Source organism: Podarcis pityusensis, assembly GCF_964106645.2.
Source record: "Podarcis pityusensis genome assembly, chromosome: 7".
NCBI classification, from domain to species: domain Eukaryota; kingdom Metazoa; phylum Chordata; class Lepidosauria; order Squamata; family Lacertidae; genus Podarcis; species Podarcis pityusensis.
This window is the reverse complement of record NC_138031.1, coordinates 39,473,319-39,487,030: the sequence shown is the minus strand read 5'-3', so window position 1 is coordinate 39,487,030 and position 13,712 is coordinate 39,473,319. Positions and strand designations below refer to the sequence as shown.

The window sequence follows — 13,712 nt, the reverse complement described above, 5'->3', positions numbered from 1 at the left end:
ACTTAGCTCATAAACTAGATAAATGTTAGTGATACGAAAATAATTGAGACCCGAGCCCTTACGTTTTCTGAATGCAGAAAACCTGGCTTCCCTGCTCACAGTCCTGGATGAATTTGCATTAAAAAACAGCAACGAAAATGCTCTGTTGATGCCAGCACTGACTTAATAGCTTTCCTAGGGGTCTGTTCTATTGCTTTCCCCCACCAAAACACAGCAGTCCTCTTTTATCAGCCATACAGCTGTGATTTCCCTTCTAGTACCCTGAAATCAAATTAAGCCTGTTTGCCTTTGGAAACCTTGGCTCATAGAACCCAAACAAGGTTAATGCAGGGGTCTGGGACAAGCTGTTAAAACTAGAGCGAAGGAAAGTAAGAGTGTTTTAGGTCTGGAGGCTAAGCTGTCACTTGCAATAGAATTCAGAGCTATAATCCTTGAATCAACTATTCCGTCGGTGAGCAAAGTAAAACCAGATTGATTTCACAGACAGTATAATTAATGACGAGAGAGAGATCACATGGCACAGTGGTAACATCTGGCAGCATCTTTTTACAAAACCATGGGAACAATCAGGCTTTGATTTCTGCATTGATTTTCCAAAAAACAACCACCCTTCAGCTCTGATTTCTAACAAAAGAAAATAGATTACAACAATATAACTCGAAGGAGGGTGGGTAGCTGTAACTCTGAAAACTGTATTCAGTTTTATGCAGCTGCAAACCACAACTATTATATGGATATTAAAGAAATGGGAAAGCATGCAAAGGACTAAACCTTGTTTCTAAAATAATAATAATAATAATAATCTTACATTTACATAGAATTTTTTAAGATCAAGGAAAGCATAAGGAACTGATTTGCCTCTGCATGACTGCCACTTTATTTGCTTTAATTGTTGATTTCAGTGGAGTTTCAGCAGCCTGCAATTAGTGTGCCACTGTGGTGCCTTAACACACCATGCCAGCTGAAGGGCAAATATTGGGCACAAGCTAGTAAACAAACCATGAAATGGTTCTCATTGCGTATCTGTCCCCTTTTCTCCATTTGGGACTGAGGGGCTATTGGAATGAAGTAGTCTCTAAGAGTTAATGCAAGCTGTCAGAGATAGCTCTTTTTTCCATGAAAAAGCATAGCATCATAGAAAGTCACCCTGATCATTCTGGACTGCTCCCAGTTTCTGTTGTCTTGCCAACTTTTTTGCTGGGCCTGCACCACAACCTGGTATCTTTGCTGCAGGTTAAAGCAAACTCCACAAAAAGCAAGTGCCATGCATTAATACATGGAAGAATATGCTGTTTGCACACTTTTTATTAAACATTAGCTGCAATGAACATTTAATGTGAATGAACCACAGTGAGGCTGTTATCAAGCTGTTAAAAACAACATATTCCTATTTCCACAATTAATAATTTCCTCGCTTCTTTCATGTTCGGCATTATCTTCTGGCATTTAAAGCTAAACCATAGAAATACATTAACTGCTAGTTCAGAAGATTCATTAACTGTTAAAGGAAACAGTGCATGAGTACAGCCATGCTTTTGTTTTGAGAACAATTGCCTTGGGCATACTATGGTTGTGCCATGTTACAATTCTAGTTTCATGTTGATCCCAGCTGCATTAATGCTGAATATTCAAATGAAAATAACTACATTTATAGGGTAGCTTATAAGAGTTCTGTAGCATAAGAGGACAATCAATATAGAACAGATGAGAATCTAAAGTTATTTGCATTTTAGGTTTTTTAGCCAATATATTCCCCATGATATTCCCCATAAATTTGAATAAACCAGATTATTAATTCATATTGAAAAGAATCATTACCCCAGATCACTTATCTCTGGGTGTCTCATCTGTTTTTGTTTTTTCTAGGTTCAAAGCAGCTGATGGAAGAGAACTGGATAAGGTAAGTGATGCTGGAGATTTCCAACCTATCACCCACACCACCTTTCAGTTCTAAGTTCCTTCCCCTTCCCAAAGCTGCTATGTGCATTACAGGGAAACATGTGGCTACCTGTATGATGTCTATATGGTTTTCTGCCATAGGTTAAATAGCTTCAGGGGGGACTTTTAGACCAGGAAGACATCACTGAAGGGGAGGTTAAGACCCATTCCATTTATTTAATGGAAGAGGCCCGCTTTAAGTTTAACATACAAAAGCACAAGCTCAATCAGAATTTTCCCAGAGTATGGTCTAGCTTTTCCCTTACACTTTAAACAGATGCCATGTTGATTTCAGAGTGATGTTAAGTACCTCCTATGGGAACATTAGCACAGAGCTTTATTGGGTCCTGCGAAAGAAATGAGAACTAAAATATGGTTCGAATCACGGAGGGAAGTAACTGAAGCATCTGCTCAAGGTATTTCAATTGTCACATTTACTGTATCTAGTAGACATATTGATTTCAGATAATGCAATATGGAACTAGAGGATGGCACCAAAACACAGCATTACCATCCCAAATACCAGGCATCTGTTCTAAGCAGCAGACGATTTATAAATATAAGCACCCAGTGGAGAATGTTTAAGGTTGGCTCTTTCTGACATCTGTTTCACCAGTTTTGTTCAAAATCATCATTCTAGATCCCATCTATGGAGGATGGAACACAGCAGTAGATGAGATTTCATTGTTCTTCTTCATTATGTCTTGGTTTCAAACTATGAGCAGATGGAGAAAGTTATTACCAGGGCTCTGTGGACTTTTGTGCAAGTGTTACCAGAAGAATTCTCGCAGTGCAGTGCCACAATATAATCTGGGGTTGTGCTATATTGCAGCATGAGAAACACACTGGATAAGGAAGATCTAGGATACAGCACAGAAGCTGCAGTGGGTAATAAAATGGTTTCGAGAGAGAGATATTGAAAAAAGTATTTCAGAAGAGCTTGCAGAAACAGAAGAACTTCTCTGGATTTGGGGTCACTTTTCCCCAGACCACTGTTCCACTAAGCTCAGAAACTGCCTTTCCATGAGAGGTAGAGGGACACTTTGGGATCCAACTCAAAGCATTCCCATCAAGGCCTATTCCAGTCTTGAAATGATCATTGTTAATAAATTTACCAAACCTACATGCAAAAACAATACATAAATAAATGTACTGATATATAAGCTCAGCTCATGGCTATTGTGTCTGCTTTAACAATAGAAAGGGGTCGTTTGCTTGCAACTAACTAATCTTTCCCAAAAGGAAACCACGTAGATCCTTTAATACATATTTCTTTGGCCTGGTTCACAAGAATTGGCTGGTTACTCTGATAGAGAAATGGACTATTTTCCCACACAGGCAGGGAGGTCATGTCATGGGAGAGCATTTACCAGGAAAAACACACAAAAGGAATATGAACTTAACACAAATCTGTGTACTCTCAACATCCTCAGAGTTAAAGCAATGCAGTAGAGTGAACTACAGAATCTTTAATTGCTTCAATAATATGTCCGTATATGATCGTAGTACCATACAAACTCAATTGTCCCATACAAATATTTTGAGCTACATGCAAGCATTTAATATATGACTTCATAGCTGCATTCAGAAGAGGTACAATATGAGAGTTGTACCACAAGTATACCGCTAGGCAAAGTACGATACATAGCAGACCTTCAGTGATTTTCAAACCAACTTCTAGGATGGATTACAAAGAATTATAGAAGTATTTTAAGTACCCCAAGGCCATTGGGAAATGAAAAGACAAAGGGCCTGTTTGAAAGGGGGTTGAAATTCATTTTAAATAGTGAAAGTTCTGCCACCCTTGTGGCTACTCTGGTCTCTTATTTATAACTGCCAAGTTGGACAAGTGCAATACATCTGCTTGACATGGGCTCTGGCAACCCCAGAAGCTCTTTGCAGCAGCATAAAATTCCTAGGCAGTGCACCAGCCACGGCAATATCTATCCAAAAGTAAAAGTCTCAACGTTCTAGGTCTTTTTTCATTTCTTCTGCTGCGTAACCTGTTTTTCAAGATCTATTTAGTGGTAGTATTTATCTCATTTATGAATCATTTGCCATGAGGCATCCCAAAGCGATTTACAATATAATAGAAAATATATAAAATACATAAAAAGTTGACACAATTGCACATGGAAGCAACTTAAAAACAATAACAGTACATGCATAAATCAATTCATAAATCAATTCAAATACGCTACTGATGCCAACTGGAATAAAGGAATACCGCTTCAAACTTCTCATGGACACTAACTTAGGTATATTTAAATCTTAATACGTGTACTTAATCTTCTTGTTGTTGTTGTTTAGTCGTGTCCGAGTCTTCATGACCCCATGGACCAGAGCATGCCAGGCACTCCTGTCTTCCACTGCCTCCCGCAGTTTGGTCAAACTCATGTTGGTAGCTTCAAGTTTGGTCAAACTCATGTTGGTACTTAATCTTAATAAATCTTAAATGTACTTAATACAAAGCACAATGATTAACATCCCCTAACACCAGCCAGCTACAAACGCCAAAATAAATTATAAAGGCCTGTATTAATTCACTAAGCAACTAACAAGCTATACAATTAGATAGCCATTTATTGATTGTTCACTTTTGCTACTGAAATTTTTGTCAGTTTCACCTCAGCTATGTCTATGCAGGGGTGATCTCTTGAACAATGGGTAGCTCAGTGTGTGTGTGTGTGTGTGTGTGTGTGTGTGGTTGGTACAAGCACGTCCACTTTGCTTTCCTGATCCCGAAACAATGTCTTCTGCCTACACCAGTGTTCCTTTATTCCAAAGTGGATGGTCCTTGATAGGATGGTATCTGCATGGTGTGTGCATGTTCTCTCCCCCCTGTTATTACATATTCACCGTCCGTTACTGGTTTTTTTCTTCAAACTGGGCATGCACACAGATATTTGCTTACCAATGTGCACACTTTTCATATATCCATATATCCCCAGGAAGTATACAAGAACAACCGTTATGAACCTATTTCACATAATGCAAAATGAGACATTAATTTGGGAGGGGGCGAGAGATACACGAAAAATAAATTTATAGTATGTCTCTTTTTGTGAAGATGACAATTCTTGGATCTAATAATAATATTATTACAGTGGTGCCCCGCAAGACGAATGCCTCGCAAGACGGAAAACCCGCTAGACGAAAGGGTTTTCCGTTTTGGAGGTGCTTCGCAAAACGAATTTCCTATGGGCTTGCTTCGCAAGACGAAAATGTCTTGCGAGTTCCTGCGGGGTTTTTTTCCTTCCCCCCCCCCTTTTTCCCAAGCCGCTAAACCGCTTATCAGCTAATCCGCTAAGCCGCTTAACAGTTGATTGCTAAGCCGCTTATCAGCTGATCCGCTAAGCCGCTTAACAGCTGATCCGTTAAGCCACTAAGCCACTTATCAGCTGATCCGCTAAGCCGCTTAACAGCTGATCCGTTAAGCCACTAAGCCGCTTATCAGCTGATCCGCTAAGCCCGCTAAGCCGCTAATAGCGCTAATCCGCTAAACCGCTAATGGGCTTGCTTCGCAAGACGAAAAAACCGCAAGACGAAGAGACTCGCGGAACGATTCTTTTTGTCTTGCGAGGCACCACTGTATTTCACAATTCTAAATATATTATACCACCCGGTGTTACCAATTCAGCTAGTCACGTGCACCCGTACACTCATTCAGATGAGCTTTTAATACTTGCATTCACTAAAATGCTGATTTTGGGAAATAAGCAATACTGCTCTTGGGATCTTTACTGAAGACAGTTGAACTCATACATATGGCATTGCTCTTGCTTTGATTACCTTGTTTATTTGGGAAAAATTAGCACTGACCTATATTAGCATGCTTGATCCAGAGAGCCAGCAATGACCACACCACTGTTGCAATTATAGAAATTTATTTATAACTCAATAAAGGTACTATGTCAATATACAGTGATATAGAGGCAACAACAATGGCTTTGTGCCTTGGAATGCCACTAGAGAAACACAGAAGAGAAAATTCATTACACAGACTAATTCAGCCATGCATTGCCTGGACCATACACTTAGTTACCATTACAGTGATAGAGGGAAGAGACCAGAGGTGGAAAGTCACCTAATACAGAACAATGAGGCAACGTCTTAAACACCCAGTTTTGCTATGGGAAAAATGAAAGAATCCATTAAGTGGGAAATGTTAACATGCAAAATAGAGGCTTCCCCATCTCGCTGGAGTCAGAGAAAACACAGAAGTTGCAGAAAAGTAAGGAAAGTGAGATGCAATAGCTGCATGTCCTCATGAGGAAGGTGAGTGGCATTGCTGAGACCCAAAGCTCTGAATTTCTGACAAGCACAGATACATGATCATAGCTGGGATTACATGCTTTGGCAAAGGAGGAGTAATTCATTAAAACAATCCTTATGCCTATCAGAAAGGTGGTATTAAGTGGAGTGGGCTGATAGTTCAACCTCATTGTAATTCCCTTTCCACAACCATCTATCTCCAGGTTCCTGGTGAGCCCACCCAAATTTGGTTGAAAAACAGAAAGGGTTTCCTCTCACAGAAGACCCTACTGGATGTCTTTCCAGTCCTGAAACAAACAACAAGCAGAGGCAAGGGAACCCACGGAGGGAAGAGGCAAGGGAAGAATCTAGATAAACCTTAAGTAGAGGGAATAAAGAAGTCATCTCCGATGGTATATCACAAGAGTACAGCATCTGAAAAGAAGTTGTGTGGGAGCATTCCAAAAAGGAGAATGAATGGAAGATGTACCATGATAGGGAAACCTTATAAGGCCTCTCCCTGAATTCAACCCCCCCCCCCCCACAAAAGGCTTGACCTAAGAGTCCAAGGTACAAAAGAGATTCCAGGGACATCCTAGGTCAAGTTAATGGTCATACCACATGAGAAAGTCCTCAATTTATTGTTATCTTTAGCATGATGCTCTTTGCCTTCATTGAAACTAGGTAAGTTTGGGAGTTCTCTGAAAATGCAATAGGATAATGCAGGATATGCTTATCAGGTGGAAGCTATTTACTCACAAAAGGAGACTAATGACCAAATTAAGGGTGTTTGTTGCATTTGAATTCTGGAGTTAATTGGGTGACTGGCGTGTGCCTACAGCTCACATGAGTGTGGTTCACATTGGTGGCCACGACAATGTTTTCATTGCTCAGAATATGTACGTACAGAGTTCCAGCTTCTTGGTAACACCAGTGAGGATGAAGAATTGGTCTTTTACTGTTTTCATATGTAGCTTTAACAATCATTCTGTCAACTAAATGAAATGAAATGTTGCTTTCCGAACAATACTATTCATAGCCAAGTGAAGAACAGGCAACACAGAGACAATTAATGATATGGAATGATTATTCTTTAATGCTTTGTGTTCTTTTTTCTTATTTAGAGACAATAAATACATAAAATAAAGGCAACATATATCAGCTATATTTCTTGTATATTTTTGCAATATTAAAGGGCTTCAGCTAGCAAACTGCCAGAAACTGTTTACTAGATTAGTTTTTACCCCTGGCAACAATACTGGAAGAATAACAGGGAAGAAATCTACACAATAGCAGGGTAGGCAGTGAAGAAACTGCAATCACATCATTTTCTTACTTGCACTTCAAGATAGCAATTGTTACTCCAGTTATTTCCCGCCAAAGGACAGACTCAGCTTCGTGCTGTGGCAGTTTGAGGCTGCTCTGACTGTAGCTGTTTTCCAAGATACTCCCTGAAAGAAAACAAGGGGTGGGCGAGACATTTTTAAAGGACCAATGATGAATACTTAATGAGAGTTTTCTGAAGGAAATAAGTAGCGGTTACTGTTTTCAAAAGAAGTAGGCAATTTCTTGCCTCAACTAGCCCACAGCAGTTCCACTGAGATGCCAGTTTTGCTAAATGCCTCAGGTCTGAATTTTACATTAAAAAACAACAAATATATATTCTGAACATTAGCCATGCTAGTTTATACCAGCAAAGTGTTTCATTGTGATAGTTTCAGATTTTATTGCTTATGTTAAATCTCAGAACATGTGCAACCATTTCCCAGAATTAGACAAACAGATCAGCTTAGGCTGGAGAATTCAGACATACTGTACAATTTCTTCTAGCAAAATGGCAACAATACAGCCTGCCTCAAACTGACGAGATGGTACTGTTCTGATTGTGCTGCTCATGTAATTTGCCTACTCAGAGCTAGCTTTTTATTCATGCTTTTTATTCCAGCTGCCACCTTTCAAAAGATCTTGAAACACACCGTTCTGCTGCTCATCACTTAGTAGCTTTCCTTCCATCCAGTTTATGTAAAAGCATGGGAACATCAGAAGATGCCTTCTACAGAGTTATCCTGAGCTAGATGGACTGGGAACATCTCTCCAGATTATCAAAAAGATGTCTTTCCCCTTCCTTCCGGGATTTGCCAGTGATTGAACCTAGGAACCTCTGGATGCTAGGCAGATGCTGTACTACCGAGATGCAGCCCAGTGACCTTGAGAGAATTAAATATGCACACTGAAATTTCAGTTGCTCACATCTCTCTGTACCAAGATTCTTCTACAACTAATATGATACTCAAGTTTTTGGTTTTCGGAAGCATATCGGTACACATTTGCCCTGTCCAATTAAGAGAGGGGCAAAACCTTCAAAGGTATAAATGGGAGAGAAAGTTAGGAATGTCCCATTGATTTAAAGTGTAAAAACACATTCTTAACACTCTCCTCCATTTATATCAGAATACAACAAAATTTGGCTGGTGTTGGACTTTGGCTCAATCATGTCTAGGTTTTTATTTGTAAAGTGCTGTTAAGGTCTTCACTTATATTGCAATGCTAGATTAAAGATGTCTTCTAAATTAAACCTATCTCCTCACTAATTTACATTTGACTTGATTCTTTATTTGCTTCAGTAATCCAATATGAATCTACATGAATCAAGACACATTTACCAAGCTGAACAGAAAACAAATTTGTGCAGTTTTACACATAGCAACCTAATTTTAAGAATCTGAAATAAATTGTGACTGACTGAACCTTAATTAAACCTTGCTTGAGACACAGTCTAAAGTACCATTTCCTTCAATATAGAAATCTGAAAATAAATTACTGTCATTGGCAAACAAATGCCGTTTCAGTTCCCCTGTATGAAATTCTGGGATACTGAGACTGAAAAACAAACATTAATTAAACAAGAGGTGTAGAGCAGTATCCCAAAATGAAACCCCAGAAAGAGTGAAGTACAAGATGTATTTTTCAGCAGGGGAAATACAGGGATGTATTGAGAAACTCACAGGGGAAGATACAGAATATTCATTTCAAACATAAAAATATTTTATGTGGCTTCACATGGCTGCAGAGCTAATTATGAGCTGCACAGCAGACATTCACATGCTTGTTAATTTAGAAACAGCTTCATCATCAATGTCATATTGCTTCAGAATCCTATTTAAAAGCAATAGTACCTAAATTACATGACTTTTCAAAACCAGTTAAATATATAGTCAATTTTGCATTTTATCTGTTCAGTTATTAAGAGTATCACAGATAAATTACATAACTGTACCAGGTTTGGATGCATTTGCTGTACTTTCCTCACTCTGAGGGTTGTGTTTTTTATAGAATCATCAATTGCTACAAAAGTATATTATTAACAGTGCAGACCTATACATGTCTAAAGGTAAAGGTAAAGGGACCCCTGACCATTAGGTCCAGTCATGGCTGACTCTGGGGTTGCGGCGCTCATCTCGCTTTACTGGCCGAGGGAGCCGGCGTACAGCTTCCGGGTCATGTGGCCAGCATAACTAAGCCGCTTCTGGCAAACCAGAGCAGCGCACGGAAACGCCGTTTACCTTCCCGCCGGAGCGGTACCTATTTATCTACTTGCACTTTGACGTGCTTTCGAACTGCTAGGCTGGCAGGAGCTGGGACTGAGCAATGGGAACTCAGCCGGTCGTGGGGATTCGAACCGCCGGCCTTCTGATCAGCAAGTCCTAGGCTCTGTGGTTTAACCCACAGCGCCACCCGCGTGTAAAATCCTGCTGAACCTCACAGGGCCTTAAAAGGTAAGTAGAGTGTAGAATTGAAACCTAAGTGAAACACAGCTTGATGATCCAGCTGACCACAACCAAACAGATGCAACTCTTGGTGGGACATATATTGGGAAAGAGCTAATCACAACGTTCACCTCATTTTATATTCCAATTTTCTATGATAGAATGGATTGAATTATGTAGCCGTCTCCCATGTGGATGAGAGATTTGAGACAAAAAATGTGACAGTGTAATAGGCCTTCTTAGTAACAATCCACAAAGTTATATTTCCAAACAGTGGGTATTTTCATTTTAAAAACTTGAGTGGATGGAAAGGAATATGGGGCGACAAGAGAAACAACTACTATGGGAGAAATGCTGGGTACTGAAGTTTACTGAGGTCGGTGGGGGGGACTATTACCTGGAAGGGAAAGATCCGAGGCCACAGACAGTGATTCATTCTATATTGAGCCTTGTTCTTTGCCTGTGGTCTAAAAAGTCCATCCTCACAATGGGATTGGGCCATAAATTGTACCATAGTATGAATGTGGGCTGCTGATCAATTAATTTTCTGTTTTTACGTGATGCTGAGGATAAAACCAGGATGTGGGCTCTGCTCTTTGTCATTACAGTGGTACCTCCGGTTGTGGACTGGATCTGTTCTGGAGGTCTGGTCAGATCCCGAGATTTCCACAACCTGAGGACTGCTTCTGCGTATGCGCGCAGGGCAAAACCTGGTAAAATACTTCCAGGTTTGCCGCGCACATCCCAAAGTTTATGTAACCAGAGGGTTACATAAATGGAGGTACAACTGTATTCCTTGCATTTTCAATTGCACAGAAAGAGTACAGAGGTAAAAGCCTTGCAGGCCTTCTGAAAGGCCATGACAGGTAACGGAAACTAATGAAAAGGAGGGATGCAACACTACAAAGTTAGATTTACCATGCTAAACTTCTCTTCTGTATAAGTTTCTAGAGTATACACAGGCCAGAAGTAGTTGATTATAGTGGTTAGGTAACAGGAGTAGTGGATTATGCATCTTGAAGAATGACATTAGGAAATTCTTTATTCCATTCCCAAGGAATAGGATGATGGTAATAGCCTGTAATGATCTGATATATACTAGGCAGGCAGGCTGTCTGCCTTTTCTCTAGTATATAAATTTTACAAAATATAATGGGGTAGTTCATGGAGGGGATGTGCTACTGTTGTGCCTGCACTACTTGCAAAAAGTTTCAACTAAGTTGCTACAGATGAAAAAGTGCCCCCCAAGCCATTAAGAAACAAGGCTAAAGAATCTGTTGCCTAATGCCCTGCATCTGTGCACAAAAGTTTATAAAACTATCCTAAGAAATAAATTGTTTCATTTAACAGCACCTACAACTCTCTGCCTTTTGATGTCTGGCAGGCTATACTCTTTTCGGCACCTGCTTAAAACATTTTTGCTCAGGCAACCCTATCCTGACATTTAGAAGGTACATGAAGTTTATCTCTTTTTAGCTACTGTTCATTTCAATCACCTTCAAATGCTTACTGATACCTGTATCTAACCATGTTTTATCAATATATTTCATGTTTTATAAACCATTAAAAAAAGTTTTTGGTTTTTTTAACAAGCAAGTTGTACATACATTTTGTTAAACAAAACAAATCAGTTCAGAAACCTTTAAACAACTTTTTAACAAGAATCTATTTCTTTCAGTTCAGCTATTAGAAAAATACAAATGCATCTTGAATTTCTGTTCACCAAAGATCTGCTGGACATATAAATGTATCCTGCTGCAGGAAATTCTAATGGAAACACAATTAAAGGCTGAAAATATCAGGCATTCTAAACGTCAGAAAACAAAAAGGAATAATAATATATTCTGTTTTATACAGTCTACTTCAATTTTCATTAAATAACAAAATGGGGGGGGGGTAATAGGGAAAAAAGACAGCAGAAGAGCTGCTAAATTTCACTTAACAATGACACTACTGCCAGTTGCTGAGTTAATTCTAAGATTGTTATCATTTCAGTGGTAGAGGGTACCAAAGTTTTATTGTAACCCCCAAGAGGCATGTCATAATTTAGGACTTGAGTTTCACACATTCCCAAAAAGAACTCCTGCCCTGAGATCTTATGATGAAGGGTGGTATATAAATCTACAAAACAAAACAAAACAAAACAAAATAAAATCCCCAAAGTGAAAGTGAGTTGTCACATACCAGTTGTGGACCATCAACTTCTGCACAGCAAGCAAGGCATTATAGCGAACCTGTTGGTCTTCGTGGTGCATGTGGTTCATTACAAGCTGTTTTCCACCAAGTTGCTCAATCACACTACAAGAAGAGAAGAGAGCATGGGTAAGAGAGAGGTAGTGGTCAGGGGTGTGGGGGTGGGTGGGTGTTGTGTGTTTTCAAGTTTCCTTCCGCTTCTGATTACTAGCAGCCGCCAACCTCACACCATTTTAAGTTACTTTACAGTACCAACACCACAAATTTCCAGCAGACCCATGTGTGAGGTGCGGGAGGTTAGAATCCTGACTGCCTGTCAGTAAAGATTCCCCACCACTGTCTACTACTTCAACTGAATTCCCCTCAACTAGCTTCAATATGCTGTCTTAAAACTTCCTAATCGAAAGCTTAATAAGGCACATGGATTAGTTTGGAAAAACAAAACATCGAGTCAGCTGTACATAAAATTTGCTCCCCCAAGTTCTATGGTTTAAATACAACAGGTAACAGGGTCTCAAAATAAATAATTCCAGCCCAACACTAATGTTAATCCAATTGAACGTTTTCCCCTCAGCTTTTGTCAAGGGCAGATATTTAAACATCCCCAAAATGATAGACATTGTAGATGATATTTGAATGTGCCAGACACTGTAGAACATATCCTTTTCTACTGTCCATTGCATAACGAGCTAATAAGGCTTGTTAGTCCCTTTTCTGGGTCATCTAACATCACGACACAATGAAAATATCAGACTATCTGTCTGACATTAACCCAGAAGTAACTGCAAGGGTGGCTGAGTTTTTTGTCAATAGTCTCTCTTAGAGTGGTGAATGGCACTATTCAGTGGGAAGAAATCCCAATGAAAATCCTCGTCATTAAATATTTTACATGACTGTTTATCTGTATATTTTAAATTTTTATATATGGATGTTTTATGATGGACTATACTTGTAATGCCTAATAAAGGTTTGGTGAAGTAAGATTAGTTTGGAAAGCAAATGTGGGTGCTTCTTCAGCACAAACATCTCAGTCCATTTTAGCTCAACTGATTTGTATGCCATTTTCCATTGTGAACTATGATCAAAGCAGCTCATATCATCAAAAAGTTTACATGACATCATTCACTAAAAATTACAATACTTAATAAAATTCAAATAGTCATATAAAAATGTTACTGAAAGCATCTCACATGCATAAATATAAAATCAAATCAAACCATCCACTGATACTTTATAGTAAGGTCTAACAAAAGGTTACACTAACTGTTGTGTCATAAGCAATGGCCCTTGTATTAACTCAGGTGCTAAGCAAAGATAAGAAAAAGCCTTCCACACCGTTTTCCTCGAGGATAGTGTCGGACATATTCTCCCACATCATGAGCAGCTACAGCCAAGACTTGAGGATCATCTGATACCTCCAGAAGCTTTGTCAAGATTCTACAATAGGATTGCAAATATACAAGATCCTTATTCACTATGGAGTGTACAAAATATAGCATACAAAAAATTGATAAAACTCAATAAACCTCTGCCATGTTACTTCAGTACTAGAAAACTTTT

General features: G+C 39.2%; 1 protein-coding gene across 1 annotated transcript in view; it reads right to left on the bottom strand.

Moving 5' to 3' along the window:
• Positions 1–5,808: 5,808 nt before the first annotated feature.
• The window catches only part of ATP6V1H (ATPase H+ transporting V1 subunit H), a 41,357-nt gene continuing 33,453 nt past the window's right edge, over positions 5,809–13,712 (bottom strand). Inside the window, exons 12-14 of the mRNA XM_081013522.1 lie at positions 13,488–13,589; positions 12,144–12,257; positions 5,809–7,643 (exon numbers count right to left, since the gene is read on the bottom strand). Coding sequence (XP_080869648.1) covers positions 7,583–7,643; positions 12,144–12,257; positions 13,488–13,589 — 277 coding nt within the window. The 3' untranslated portion in view covers positions 5,809–7,582. The remainder of the gene's footprint in view (positions 7,644–12,143; positions 12,258–13,487; positions 13,590–13,712) is intronic.